The 15,298-nt window shown below is 42.6% G+C and overlaps 1 protein-coding gene across 1 annotated transcript in view; it reads right to left on the bottom strand.

Annotated features, from left to right (window-relative positions):
• Positions 1-858: 858 nt before the first annotated feature.
• LOC139564016 (high affinity nerve growth factor receptor-like) overlaps positions 859-15,298 on the bottom strand; it is a 29,407-nt gene continuing 14,967 nt past the window's right edge. Inside the window, exons 8-17 of the mRNA XM_071383168.1 lie at positions 11,852-12,184; positions 11,626-11,646; positions 11,349-11,407; positions 11,118-11,220; positions 9,923-10,075; positions 9,631-9,761; positions 9,343-9,515; positions 7,425-7,674; positions 7,021-7,179; positions 859-4,678 (exon numbers count right to left, since the gene is read on the bottom strand). Coding sequence (XP_071239269.1) covers positions 4,493-4,678; positions 7,021-7,179; positions 7,425-7,674; positions 9,343-9,515; positions 9,631-9,761; positions 9,923-10,075; positions 11,118-11,220; positions 11,349-11,407; positions 11,626-11,646; positions 11,852-12,184 — 1,568 coding nt within the window. The 3' untranslated portion in view covers positions 859-4,492. The remainder of the gene's footprint in view (positions 4,679-7,020; positions 7,180-7,424; positions 7,675-9,342; positions 9,516-9,630; positions 9,762-9,922; positions 10,076-11,117; positions 11,221-11,348; positions 11,408-11,625; positions 11,647-11,851; positions 12,185-15,298) is intronic.

Raw genomic sequence — 15,298 nt, 5'->3', positions numbered from 1 at the left:
ACAAGGATCATTTTTTTGCTTGTGTAGCCAACAAGTATGTAGCGAATCTCTTGTTGCCAAGCTTAGCCCACCTCATCTAAGAAAGTGTAAAATATAGTTATTTTGCCAGATTCTACCAAATTGTGGTAACATACCATAAAATGTTGCTTATCTTGTTTTGAGGCAATTTGAGGTTCTTATTTTCTATCTGTCAGTGGGGAAGATGCTGAGATCGTGGTCTGTACAATTCAGATGGGGAATAGAGGCTCTCTATCACTCCTCTCTTAGGGTCTTAAAAGGGATGAGTGTTAATGAGGGAGTTGAGATAGTCGAGGCAGACTCGCTTGGCTCTAGCCCTGGAAGGAGATGGGCAGTGGAAAGTACATCTCTATAGGGGGTTGAAGGTATAGTCCCGTCTCTGCCTGTAAGACGTGATTGGAAACAGTGGTCCAGCATGAGCCTAACAAGTGTTTTCATTTCCAATACACTAAAGAGAGGGAGAGAGCCAGCGATATAACATTACTCACAACCCATTAGCCCTCCTAAGGGAGTGGATATGGAGAAAAGGGAGGGAGAAAAAAAAGTGTAAGGTGAAGAGAGGCTGCTGTAATATATCCAAAGTGTGTTTGTTTGTTTGGGGGGTGATGTAAGGTAATATAAAACTTTATTCTTCCAGTAACTGATGTTTGTGGTGAGAGTTCCAGAGAGAAAGTACTGCTGTGTGTAATTCAGGTAATTGATTACGGACCTCCACACAATGAAAGATGCTTTTGCAGGCTAAAACATTTAGGTACAATTAGTCTATATTTGTTCATCCTCAGAAATATGTTTAAAATATGTACTGTAAGATGTTATACAATTGGAAACCTTCCTCTTGAACCAAATGGTTGTTTTATTCATGGATAGACGATATACAAAGTGCTGGGGTAACAATATTTGAACATGACAATTCTTTTAACATCAATAAAGTAGATTTACATATTTACATTCAAAGGTGTCCCAATTGTTTTACTAGTCTTGTAAAACGTCTGCTTTTATTTTCAAGGTGAAAGGTTAAAAGGGAGAGTAGACCTTGTTGTGGTCTATAGGTTGTATCACGGTCTCTATTTCAATTCCATCTGTCACTCTCCTCCTGAAGTCTCGATCATTGTTATCCATCTGTTACATGTGACACCATTTTGCTGTATCTCTCTCAACCATCTTGTCCCTTACTGGATTTCAGCAGCTTGCTTTGATGTTAAAGTCTGATGTTAAATGCTTTGGGGTCACTATAAGGCATGTTAACATGGCTATTTCCAATGAAAGCTATGTAACTGTACCTGAACCTATGAGCTATAGTCTTGCACTGCATACACATGTTTTTCTTTGGAGTATACTCACTGGCCTTGAACAGAGAAATCATTCTACAGTATTTAAATGCAAAACATTTAAGAATAGTATGTCAGGAAAAACACCTTCCTGGCCTTTAATAGAAGTTCCCCTGCTGTTTTTTCAAAAATATTCCTATTTTACAATTAGTCGTCTTTGTTTTGTCCTCTGACAGAAAAGGATTGCATATACAGTAAGACATTTTAAACAGAGTAATACATTAGATAAATAATGTATAAGTCAAAAGAATAACTATACAATTCTACTATAATGTTTGTAAATATAATATTGTACATTCGGATTTGAATTAGTAGGCGGAAAATGCAAAACATTGTACTGTATTCCTTTTGCTATAACCAACTGTAGTGAACAATATCAACAGTAGACGACGTCCGGTCAAACTTACCATTGCGCGCACACACACGCACGCACACACACACACACCACACATATTACTGTATTCAGACATTTTCAATCCAGATGATGGTTGGGTTTTGGGTTATAAACAAATTGGGTTATCAAATAAGATTATATTGATAAGGAGCATCTCTTAATGACCATTTACTTTTAGTTCATATTACAAATGCTAATTGATAATTGATATCCCAATACAATGCAAGTGATAACCATGAAGAACACAGACTTTGTATGCAGTTTCTTTACTATGGTCTGGGCTATGCATATGAAAAATGATTGATCTGACATAACTGCCTAACAATAGAAAGCTTTCTGATTAGTGCAATTGACTTGGCACTCTCTTGAAATCACTTTCACTCCTGCAGATTATATCACACAGCTTGAAAATGGAAAGATGGCGTCTTACTGTTACAATACATAATGGTCATAATGGTAAAGCACTTATTATCAAAATTGTAGAAGAAAGTTTGAAATTTCACCTACAAAAAGTATGCTCGGGCTTGAAAGTCACTAAAGTAATTAAACGTTTCCATATTCTCAGGAAACAGTAAATCCCGGAAAGTATTCAGACCCCTTGACTTTTTCCACATTTTGTTACGTTACAGCCTTGTTCTAAAATTTATTAAATAAATAAAAATCCTCAACAATCTACACACAATGCCCCATAATGACGAAGTGAAAACATTTTTTATATATTTTTTGGCAAATGTATAAAGAATTTAACACAGAAATACCTTATTTACATAAGTATTCAGACCCTTTGCTAGGAGACTCGAAATTGAGCTCAGGTGCATCCTGTTTCCATTGAACATCCTTGAGATGTTTCTACAAGTTGACTGGATTCTACAATTTGGAAAGGCACACACCTGTCTATATAAGGTTGGCAATACATGTCACAGTTGACAATGCATGTCTGAGAAAAAACCAAGCCATGAGGTCGAAGGAATTGTCCGTAGAACTCAGAGACAGGATTGTGTCAAGGCACAGATCTGGGGAAGGGTACCAAAACATTTCTACAGGATTGAAGGTCCAAGAACACAGTGGTCTCCATCATTCTTAAATGGAAGAAGTTTAGAACCACCAAGGTTCTTCCTAGAACTGGCCGCCCGGTCAAACTGAGCAATCAGGGGAGAAGGGCCTTCGTCAGGGAGGTGACCAAGAACCCGATGGTCACTCTGACAGAGCTCAAGAGTTCCTCTGTGGAGATGGGAGAAACTTCCAGAAGGACAACCATCTCTGCAGCACTCCACCAATCAGGCCTTTACGGTAGAGTGGCCAGACGGAAGCCACTCCTCAGTAAAAGGAACATGACAGTCCGCTTGGAGTTTGCCAAAAGGCACCTAAAGACTCTCAGACCATAAGAAACCAGATTCTCTGGTCTGATGAAACCAAGATTGAACTCTTTGGCCTGAATGTCAAGCGTCAGAACTGGAGGAAACCTGGCACCATCCCTACGGTGAAGCATGGTGGTGGCAGCATTCTGCTGTGGGGATGTTTTTCAGCGGCAGGGACTGGGAGACTTGTCAGGATTGAGGCAAAGATGAATGGAGCAAAGTACAATGGGATCCTTAATGAAAACCTGCTCCAGAGCGTTCAGGACCTCAGACTGAGGCGAAGGTTCACCTTCCAACAGGACAACGACCCTAAGCACACAGCCAAGACAACGCAGGAGTGGCTTCGGGACAAGTCTCTGAATGTCCTTGAGAGCCCGGACTTGAACCCAATCGAACATCTCTGGAGAGACCTGAAAATAACTGTGCAGCAATGCTCCCCATCCAACCTGACAGATCTTGAGAGGATATGCAGAGAAGAATGGGAGAAACTCCCCAAATACAGGTGTGCCATGCTTGTAGCATCACACCCAAGAAGACTCAATGCTGTAATCGCTGCCAAAGGTGCTTCAACAAAGTACTGAGTAAAGAGTCTGAATACTTATGTAAATGTAATATTTCAGTTTTTTATTTGTAATAAATTTGCAAAAAGTTCCCGAAAACCTATTTTTGCTTTGTCATTATGGGGTATTGTGTGTAGATTGAAGGAAAAAAACAATTTAATTAATTTTAGAATAAGGCTGTAACGTAACAAAATGTGGAAAAAGTCAAGAGGTCTGAAAACATTCCCAAAGGCACTGTATAGTCTGGATTTCTCCAATCATGCAAAACCATTCATCAGGACGACACCCGTTCAGTTACACAATAAAACACTCACAGTAAACACTTGACAGGTCTTCGCTGGCTCATCTTCTTCCAACCGCTCCCAGCCAGCGGCACACAGAGTGAGACGAGGCGAGCTGAGGCAGCATGGACCAGGAAGTAGGAAGTAACCCCCATCCCCATAGTCTTCCCATCGTTCCAGGGTAAAGTTTCTCTGAGGTACAGATCTGGGATCAGCTTCCCCTTCCCCAATCCTATCCGTAACCATTAGTGGCCAAAAAATACCCAATATCAGCGTCTAGGAGCAACTTCACCTTACCCTTCCCAACCCAATGGTCCCTATCAGAACAGATCCTAGCAAAGTCCAATCTGACCAAATATCCAATCAGAGGGGGTGTCGGTGTGGTTAAGACCCATAGAGGTAAATGACAGCAATGCTTAGGTTCAGGATTGCCATAGCACAGTCCTTTACCTGACTTCCACCCCTTCCCAAAACCCGTCATTCCTGACCGTAAGTTCCCCTACTTCCCCTTGCCTGGACACTGCCCCAGCCTCAGCCCCAGAACTCCTAGCCTCTACCCCAGGATGTCCAGATAGATAGGGGGACTCTTAACCAGGGACAGGAGGCGGCTGTGGATGTCCTTGATGACCAGTCTCTGCTGGGGCTCCCTCTGCCAGCAGCCCTGCATCAGGCTGTGTACCTCCTTGGGGCAAGTGCGTGGTCTCTCCAGCTCCCGGCCCTGTGTTATGCACTCGATAGCCTGTGGGGGCGCAAATAGAGGCAAAGGGAGGGGGTTAGAATTAGAAGGTCTGCTAGCTCCAGTAACTCTAGGTTTTTGCTGTGCTTCTTTATCTGGGGCTATTACCTCAGGGTTTGAATGTTTTCATTAATTTGACCAGACAAGCTCAAGCTACTCTAGAGAGCTTAAGGTGAAGACACTTGGGTAAGAACAATAAGTGGAGTTGTCAAGATGAGTCGACAACTTTTGTACAATTCTGGAGAACATTCTGTGAGAACCAAAGATGTTGCCTCTAATAAACTGGTGATCTTGCAAAACAATGGAACAGTATTCATCAGAAATTGTCAAATTCACACATTCTTACACTTGGCATGGCTCGATGCATTTATCACTGTCAAGGACTGAATTCCGCTATGTCGATTCCCATTCAAGGACTGCCCTTGGCCCCACATCACATAAAGAGCCAGCGACTTAACCCTTTTAAAGAGTTCAATATCCCTGACCTAATCCAATGAACTGAAGAGACCTGTCAGCACGGAACCTCATCATACTATAATACCCAGCTAGCACATTTGGGTCCTTGGAAGTTGTGGGAATGTGCGTTTTTGGTTTCCCATTTGTTCTGGGAACGAAGCCATTAATTTCCTGACCAGTAAAGCGGAATGTTTTTTTAAAGTTCTGAGATTTGAAGTGATAATTTTGCCTGTTCTGGGAACGTTTATTTTTAGGTTCTGAGAACATTATACTATAGTTCCCTGAAAGTTTCCTCTGAGGTTTTATTAACGTTCTGAGAACGGAAATTATAGGTTATTTGAAGGTAATTAAATAACGTTTCAATAACACTGCTAGCTTAGAATCATTGTTTTGAACTCCAAGCACAGATAGGACACATGGAAATTAATTTGCTTACGCATTAATCATGTAAACATATATATAGTTTTTGTGGCACAGCGTCAGTAAGATTCATACCTATGATCTTCTGTTCTTCAGCCATGGAATTAGTCCACTGCACTACCAGGATGGAGCTTGCATGCCATGTTTTTTTACTTATACAAAGCTATTAATTTTTGTCATTTTAGTCTATCTTTTAGGAAACTTTCTGTTAAAGTAATGAAACACCAAGAAAATAACGATTTTTGTCAAGTTTCCTAAATGTGCTGAGAATGTTTCAAAGCAACTATCCTGCACCATTCCCAGAAAGTTGTGGGAAGGTTGTATGCATAATAACCATAGGACAACCACGCTCTTACCGAGCTCTAAGAAACATAAGGTTCTCAGAACCTTATGTGAACAAAAATGTATAGTGACTTTCCAAGATGGCCGCCCGTCTTCTTATCTTAGACCTACAGTAGATGGAGTGTTTGGGATGATTTATCCCTGCCTTCCCTAATTATACGACATGATAATTACACACGTCCATCATTGGCCGGGAAGGATTAAGTTAACAAGGTTAAACGTCATTGGCCCTGGGCAAAGATGAGAGCCAATGAGATTAGAATTGAGTGGAAGGGAAAAGTGATCTACCCTCCACTTGAAAGGAAGAGGGTTCTAGTCCATAATGGTGCAGTTGCGGTCAGGACAGAGTCCACTTCTTGGGGTGCAACCTAAAAGGGTTGGACTGGGCCCACCATGATTACTATGAAGTCATTGATTGACTGTATAGCAGACGGGAAATCCTAGTGCTCTAGTCTCCCTCTATGATCAAACACTTCACCCTCTTTCCAAAGGCTGAATGATGATGTGGTGCAGTATTTACACTTTGCCTGGATACTGTTCCATTACTCAACACAACTAGATATCAGAGTTATAGATACTTAATTATTTGATCACCAATACAAAGATGACACTTTCACAAAGAAAAAGGTAGGTGCTTATATTTGTCCTATTTCACGTGTGAATTGGAAATGTGTTTTTGCATATCCTACTCTCCCTGAGACACCATCAGAGAATAGGGTCACAGCCAGGATCTGCCACTATGAACAGCACCTGGAGAAATGAGCGTTGCTCAACGGCATATCAACAGATTCTTCACCTTGTCAGCTCAGGGATTCAAACCAGCCCTCTTTCCGGAAAAGTGGGATACCTAGTCAGTTGTACAACTGAATGCATCTTCCGCATTTAACCCAACCCCTCTGAATCAGAGAGGTGCGGGGGGCTGCCATAATCGACATCCATAGCACCCAGGGAACTGTGGGTTAACTGCCTTGCCCAGGGGCAGAACAACATATTTTTACCTTGTCAGCTCAGGGATTTAATCCAGCAACCTTTCGGTTACTGGCCCAACACTCTAACTGGAACAATGCTCTAACCACAAGGCAATCTGCCACCCCATGTTGCTTCCTACCCAGTGCCCAGTTCCTTACCTCGCTGTTGGAAAGCTGGTACCAGGGCTGTTTCCCATAGGTGAAGATCTCCCAGAGGACCACTCCAAAGCTCCAGATATCACTCTCCGTGGTGAACTTCCTGTACATGATGCTTTCCGGGGGCATCCAGCGAATAGGAAGCATCGTACGCCCACCCACCTGATAGGAGTGAGGTCAGTGGTCATTCAATTGTACATTTATAGAATTATGATTAATATGACAATGATTATGATCATCAGATGTACCATGCTACTTCATATGGGATAAGCCTATACATTGAAAATATCAATATGTATTTTTTGTACATAGAGTTGGATATAGAATTTTGTGAAATATTACATGACAATGAAATGTTAGATGATAAATCCCCCCCTAAAAAAGTATTTCACTACTTCCACCTTTACCCTGTAGTAGTCTGTGCTGTAGATGTCCCGGGACATGCCGAAGTCTCCTATCTTGACCATCAGACCCTCTCCCATATCTCCCACCAGGCAGTTGCGTGTGGCCAGGTCCCGGTGCACAAAGTGAAGGGAGGCCAGGTAGACCATGCCCGAAGCGATCTGGGCGGCGATGTCCAGCATCTGGGGAAGAGTGAGCTGGCCCAGCGGGGGCATCTTCACCTCCTCCAGGATATGGGCGTCTGGACCGTGCGCTCTGGTGGACAGGAGGAGGAGAGGTCATGACCTTTAGAGTTTTACAGGCTTTTGGGTGAACGGCATGAGACATACTTTGGCTGACGTCAATAAGGACCCTTATTCACAGAGTCTCAGAGTAGTGTTAATATAGGATCATAAAGCCTTTTTGATCATAATGAATATATGGACCGGGAGACCTGATCCTGGATCAGCGCTCCTAATCTGAGACTTTGTGATATGGGCCCAGCTCTCCCAGATTAATTTAGGCTTCTGATTGGTGCTTCGACGCATGAACTTTTGCACCAACCTAGTGATGCAATATCAACATACAGTAACCAGATGGATGATTACTGCATGCAATCTGCAGATGGAACACGTTGGACATATATGAGATCCTTTAAGTGTAATAGAGGCCGTCAGCTAGAGACCAAGCCATAACAAAACAACCTCAACAAGATGGTTAATAGGAAACACAAGGCTTGTTATACGCCTTGCATTCATTTGGAATGATTTGATTAGCCTTATTCTAGCCTTATTCTTCAAACGTTCCACAGTTTCTCTCAATATCACATCCACCCCACCCACTCTGACTTGTAGCTCACTCCCAATAAGCTCCTCGATGTGTCCATCAATCCTAATAGAAATGTGTCACATGCAGGAAGTTATCTATTCTATCACTATTAGTTTAACAGGCAGGTGGTAGGGTAGACGAGCAGCTGCCTCATAGGCCAAGAGACACACATCCATTCTGTCTGCTTGGAAATGTGATTTCCATCTATCCATGAAAATGGATAGTGTGGGCTGTGTCTGTGTGCGCATCTAGTCTCCATTCCCAGTCTGGCCCCACTGGACACCTGGCAGTGGCAGACATACTATGTCTGTTTCAATGGTGTCTCAGAGTACGTCCCAGGTGCAGCATGAGCGGTCATCCACAGTATCAACGTGATGCTCTGTCTGAGTGCTCAGTGAACATCTCTCCTGCATCCATGTTGGAGTAGACTTGCCTTTAGAACTTCAGAGTGTAGACAGGCTACGATAAGTCCTGCGGTCGACGTGGACATCTTCAATTATATGATATCCGAAATGCATCTAAGATCACATATTCAATCATCCCAGATCACAGAAATGATTTGGCACTCCCACAACTAACACAACCTGAAACCCCACCTCTTTAAGGAATACCTAGGATAGGATAAAGTAATCCTTCTAACCCCCCCCCCCCTTAAAAGAGTTAGATGCACTATTGTAAAGTGGTTGTTCCACTGGATATCATAAGGTGAATGCACCAATTTGTAAGTCGCTCTGGATAAGAGCGTCTGCTAAATGACTTAAATGTAAATGTAAATGTAACTAAGTGTCCTTAACCACTGCAACACACTATCGGTCCATGTGGTCCACCCCAAGTGGGTTATTGTCTTGGGAACACAACACGGTAGTGCAGAGAGGACGATGGTTTCTGCAAGTGTGGCTTGGCATAGAAACAGTTGTATTTGTGTGGCTCATCAAGGTAAATTAAGTGGCTTTGCTGAAGAGCAGTGGACACAACTACGCAGTGATGTCAGAACAAAACCCTCGGCTTCTAAATAGTTGCCATGCTGAAGCTAATGAATAAAGGTTAACAGGGGAAGGTAGGCATGGAGGTTATCCCTCTGGGGTTTCAGTATGAGGTTCTGTTTCTTTTCCATACCTGAGGAAGCGGTTGAGGTCTCCATGTCTCATGTATTCAAACACCATCGCCAGTGGCTCGCCATCTGTACATACTCCATAGAAGCGAACAATGTTCTGGTGCTGGAGCACTGTGAGCAGCTCAGCCTCTCTCTGGAAGTCCTGCCGGGTCGACTCGTTGGCATCCTTCAGAGTCTGACCACAGAGAAACACAGTCATGGGAGGATATGACATCGTCATGTTTAGGAGGTCTAAGCTTAATGTAATGCACCTCTGAAAGTGTGGCCATGGATGGAAGTCTCATGCATACCTTGATGGCCACCAGCATTTTGTCACTGTCCGGACTGAGGTTGGCACACTCTGCCAGGTAGACTTTGCCAAACGCCCCCTCACCCAGTTCCCACTTCAGAACTATGTCCTGTCTTTTGATGTGCTGCACACCTGTACATACACAGAGAAAGGCTTTCAACATTGGGCCTTATAAAACAGTGTAGGATTAACAACTTTATCTAGGGAAAAACATGGTAGATACAGTATATTAAATGCAATCATAATGAAGTTAGCACATATCCACTCCCTAGTTGTATTCCGATTACACTCACACATGTCTTTGTCTTTGAAAATGCCACAGAAGTACTGGGGGTTCTCCACAAAGCTGGACATCCCAGAGTCGTCAGAGGAAGGAGGGCTGGCCCCAAAGTTCATGAAACGCAGTGACACAGCAAGATCATCCTCTGTTCCCAAGACAGATGAACCTGGAGAGAGAGAGAGAGAGAGAGAGAGAGAGAGAGAGAGAGAGAGAGAGAGAGAGAGAGAGAGAGAGAGAGAGAGAGAGAGAGAGAGAGAGAGAGAGAGAGAGAGAGAGAGAGAGAGAGAGAGAGAGAGAGAGAGAGAGAGAGAGAGAGAAGTAGAGGCATAGAGAGGTGAATGTGATACATCCATTTATTTTTCAGCAATTTATGGATGCATTGTTCAGCAACAAAGAAAATGTTGGAAAGTGGACGTCAGAGCAGTAAGCAACTACTGTATTTTCTGCAGACAGTATTAACAATTGTAAAACCCACTCAATGAGAAAACCACAGAACCCCCAGAGCCCCTGATAGAAAATGGTGGATGGCAGCAAGCGAGGGGAAACGAGTTGGCCAGGAGGGGGGCCCACTTAGGCAATCAGGCCCACTTAGGCACTTTCTGGGGGGGTCCGAGAGGACCTATCATGCCTAGCTGGCCTCCATCAGTCTTCTTTAATGGCCAACGCTGCAGCTAGGGGCTCCTGACGCCGTTCACTGCTGTAATTAAGGCACTCTAACCGAGCTGTTGGGCTGACAGTGTGCAAAGTTACAGCCTGGCGGAAACCTTATATTGCCTGGCCTCATGTGAATCACTTTCAGAGAGGAATACAATGCTTGCTGCGGAACTATTGGCAATTCCAAAGTGATAATGAAAAAAATGAGTTGGCATTGTCGCTGGCTTTTGCTTGTTTCAGTTTGGAATGGATATGCTTTTTCAGAGAAGTCTTTACCTTTGGCAAAGTGTCATTTTCTCCTGGGGTTGTCTCTTACTGAATGCTCCAGACAGGGACATGTCAGAATTTAGTCTCAACCCTTCACTTTCTAACAATTGAGGGGTTTTGAGAACAGCAAACCCATCTCAGGTTGTTTCATAGCTGTCTTCTATGAAAACCCAGGTAACGTATTGCTTACTATTACCCCTCTGAGTATAGGAGATTATACTTTGTGCAAAATAACAGACACTACTGTGGTATTTGAAACACAATGCATAATAGAGTGTGTCACTTACGGTGAATACCAAACTTGGACTGCTGGCCACACTTGTTGATGACCAGTACCATAATGAGGAGGAAGGTGCAAGCAAACACAGCCAGACCCACTGCCACCGACACCTGCACAGAAACATAATTAGCATCAACATAGCCTAGCATAGCATAACATAACATTTGCTAAAACATTAGCTCTCCATAGTGTATGTTATATTATTACTATGTTTCAGACCCATTGAATGGCGTCTCACCCCAAACACTCTGCTCTCCAGGTTCTCAGTGACATCTTCATTAGATTTGTTGGTGGGAACTGGAGGAGCAGAAAAGGAATCATTAATGATGGATCGTTACTCACAAATCACCATGATAACCACACATAAAGTATGCAAGACACTGAGCAAAATCCAGGGTAATTTACACTCTACTACTCGTGATAACTATTTTTTGTTCTCGCTAGGTACAGTTTAGGAAGTTTATCTGTTTCTACCAGGTAATAATCGCTGTCAAAATAACGTTCAAGAGGCTTACGTGGATCACTTTCTTCAAGGACTGGCATGAAGAAAAAGAGGAGAGGATGACAAATTTAGACTAAGTATATAGTACATACTGTACATGCAAACACATGAGACTGTATCTAATATAACACAAGTTGGTGAATAGTGAGGGTCAGTATCATAGAGATCCTATTAAATTACTATTATAATTATAATAATTATAATTCCTAATTCTATGACCTTAAATTTCAGACAATCACCTGGGATGATGCCCTCAGGATCAAAGGGGTCAAAGGGGTTGTCCATGAACTTTCCCGTGGCCGTGGCTTGGTCCACGCCCAGTCTGTTCTCCACAATGATGGTGTAGAGGCCGTTGTTCAGGTGGGTGGGCTTGTTGAGAAATAGACAACCGTGCTTCACAGAGCCGTCGTCCGAGTCGGGAATGAACTGTGTGTAGGTGTAACGGCCCTCGGTCAGGTTGGAGCCGTTGAAAAGCCAGCGGATGGTTGGCTCAGGGTTCCCGTCCACCTTAAAGGGGAAACACCAGTGGTGCTGTTGCTCGGCGTTGTGCAGGAATATGATTTTGGATGGAACTGGATGGAAGACATGAGATGTGGTCCGTTAGGATGTGTGAATGGGTAAAAGGAGACAAGGTGAAACAAAGGCTATTTCTTAATTCAGAACATTGGTCAACCTACTACACAGTGAGCAATACCCTCAAATTATTTTGCAATAAATGTGTGTAAATTATTGAACATGTTATTAGAATGAGATCACATTTAGCTGAAATAATTATACACAAAGCTATAACCCTAGTTATCTACACATAAATTATTTATTTGTGCGGAATTTTCAGTTTACCACATCCAACCTGTTTCAGACATAAAGTCATGGGTTGGTCAATAGAAGGTACAGCCTCATCCAAGTGACCTATAGGTTCCTCCTATGCGTTTCCATGAATCGATGTTCTCCATCTACACTGTCAACCTGTTGACCTAGTATGAATAATGAATCCAGGTTTTGTTAGGGCCCTTAACCACAAGAGCTACCTGGAAGCACAGAGCTGACAAGAAGCTACAGGAAATGGCTTCTTTAGATCGAAGACTATGCTGATGCAGAGACCCCTCACTCTAACAATTTCCACCGACCATTCCACTGCTTTTAACCTATGACCCTACTGCAGAAAATGCTGTGCTAAGGGGATACCGAGGCATTTGTCTCTTTCCTCTAGATTATCTCTGAAAAGGGATGCTAAAGACAGTCACTGACGGCAAAAATTTGCACACTCAGCACAATTACCACAACCAATCAGGTTTGATTTAATGTCATCAATTTCTCTATAGTGGGTTAGAAAAGAGCACAATATGAGTTTTGTTGAACTAAACTGTCTGAAATGAAAGACTAAATTATAGTTAACCGTTCAACGTTTTCTTCGTAGATTAGATTTGTTTGATTGATTCTTGCTATCGATTTCTAGGGTGTAGTCTATATTTTCTTTTTGAAAACCTTTTCTCAAACAAGTTTATTTTATATATATTACTGAATGGATGCTGCCTCTGCAGCACCAATCGCTTGACTCCCAGGAAGTGGTCAGACCAGCCACTCAGTAGAGCAGAGCCCTGGCTGTAAACAACCTGCTGATTGGGGAGCTAATTAAGGGTAATTAAAGGCTAGCGGTTAATGAGTGTCCATCCACCAGGGGGACTGATGTTGATAGATTAGCCGCGCTAACGCACTTACAGGCTGCCAATCACTCCGGACGAATACTGTGTTCCGGAGTGGGAGGGAGAAGTCCATTAGCCGGGGCTCTTATCGAATCTTACCACGCTTATCAGCCTATTTTCCTCCCTACATTCATTAACTGTCCCTCGATGCTCATGCATTTGGCTGCAACTCTTTTTGGGCTTTATTTTCCAATGAGTGTCACTGAGTTGGCGAAATGATATTGTTTGGCCAATATTTTCTGTAATGTATTGCTAATGCATTGACGCACTCTCTTCTGTGGGACCACAGTTTGCTGCAATTCAGATATTTTTCAGTAGAAAAGCTGGGCTAAGGCAAAACCACAGTCTCTGACAGTATAATGTCTGTTTTGTTCTGTCATCTGTTTGAGGTCTTTGTCCGTGTATGGTTGATAAATGAGTAAAATGGGACAATAAATATAATGCATAACTAATGTAACGTTACAGTGATGTATTACTAATGCAGTGGCTATCTATCATTCAGGGCAGGTGGGGCAGAGTCACCAGTTTTGAGCCCCACCTATTTAACAAAAAAATATATACATATACAGTACCAGTCAAAAGTTTGGACACACCTACTCATTCAAGGGTTTTTCTTTATTTTTACTATTTTCTACATTGTAGAATAATAGTGAAGACATCAAAACTATGAAATAACACATATGGAATCATGTAATAACCAAAAAAGTGTTAAACAAATATACAAAATACATTTTAGATTTGAGATTCTTCAAAGTAGCCACCATTTTCTTGGATGACAGCTTTGCACACTCTTGGCATTCTCTCAACCAGCTTCACCTGGAATGCTTTCCCAACAGTCTTGAAGGAATTCCCATATATGCTGAGCAGTTGTTGGCTGCTTTTCCTTCACTCTGCGGTCCAACTCATCCCAAACCATCTCAATTGGGTTGAGGTCGGGTGATTGTGGAGGCCAGGTCATCTGATGCAGAACTCCATCCCTCTCCTTGGTCAAATAGCCCTTACACAGCCTGGAGGTGTGTTGGATCATTGTCCTGTTGAAAAACAAGTAATAGTCTCACTAAGACCAAATGGGAAGGTGTATCACTGCAGAATGGTGTGGTAGCCATGCTGGTTAAGTGTGCCTTGAATTCTAAGTAAATCAAAGACAGTGTCATCAGCAAAGCACCCCCACACCATTACACCTCCGTGCTTCAAGGTGGGAACCACACGAGGAGATAATCTGTTCACCTACTCTGCGTCTCACAAAGACAGGTTGGAACCAGAAATCTCAAATTTGGACAGATTTCCACCAGTCTATTGTCCATTGCTCGTGTTTCTTGGCCAATGCAAGTCTCTTCTTCTTATTGGTGTCCTTTAGTAGTGGTTGCTTTGCAGCAATTCGACCACGAAGGCCTGATTCACACAGTCTCCTCTGAACAGTTGATGTTGAGATGTGTCTGTTACTTGAGCTCTGTGAAGCATTTATTTGGGCTGCAATTTCTGAGATTGGTAACTCTAATGAAATGATCATCTGCAGCAGAGGTCTTCCTTTCCTGTGGCGGTCCTCATGAGAGCCAGTTTCATCATTGCGCTTGATGGTTTATGCGACTGCACTTGAAGAAACTTTAAAAGTTCTTGAAATGTTCCGTATTGACTGACATTCATGTCTTAAAGTAATGATGGACTGTTGTTTCTCTTTGCTTATTTGAGCTGTTCTTGCCATAATATGGACTTGGTCTTTTAGCAAATAGGGCTATCTTCTGTATACCACCCATACCTTGCCACAACACAACTGATTGGCTCAAACGCATTAAGAAATTCCACAAATTAACTTTTAACAAGGCACACCTGTTCATTGAAATGCATTCCAGGTGACTACCTCATGAAGCTGGTTGAGAAAATGATAAGGGTGTGCAAAGCTGTCATCAAGGCAAAGGGTGGCTACTTTGAAGAATCTCAAAGATAAAATATATTTGGATTTGTTTAACAAATTTTTGGTTACTA

Source organism: Salvelinus alpinus, chromosome 35 (assembly GCF_045679555.1).
Source record: "Salvelinus alpinus chromosome 35, SLU_Salpinus.1, whole genome shotgun sequence".
NCBI classification, from domain to species: domain Eukaryota; kingdom Metazoa; phylum Chordata; class Actinopteri; order Salmoniformes; family Salmonidae; genus Salvelinus; species Salvelinus alpinus.
This window is presented reverse-complemented; position numbering and strand designations above follow the sequence as displayed.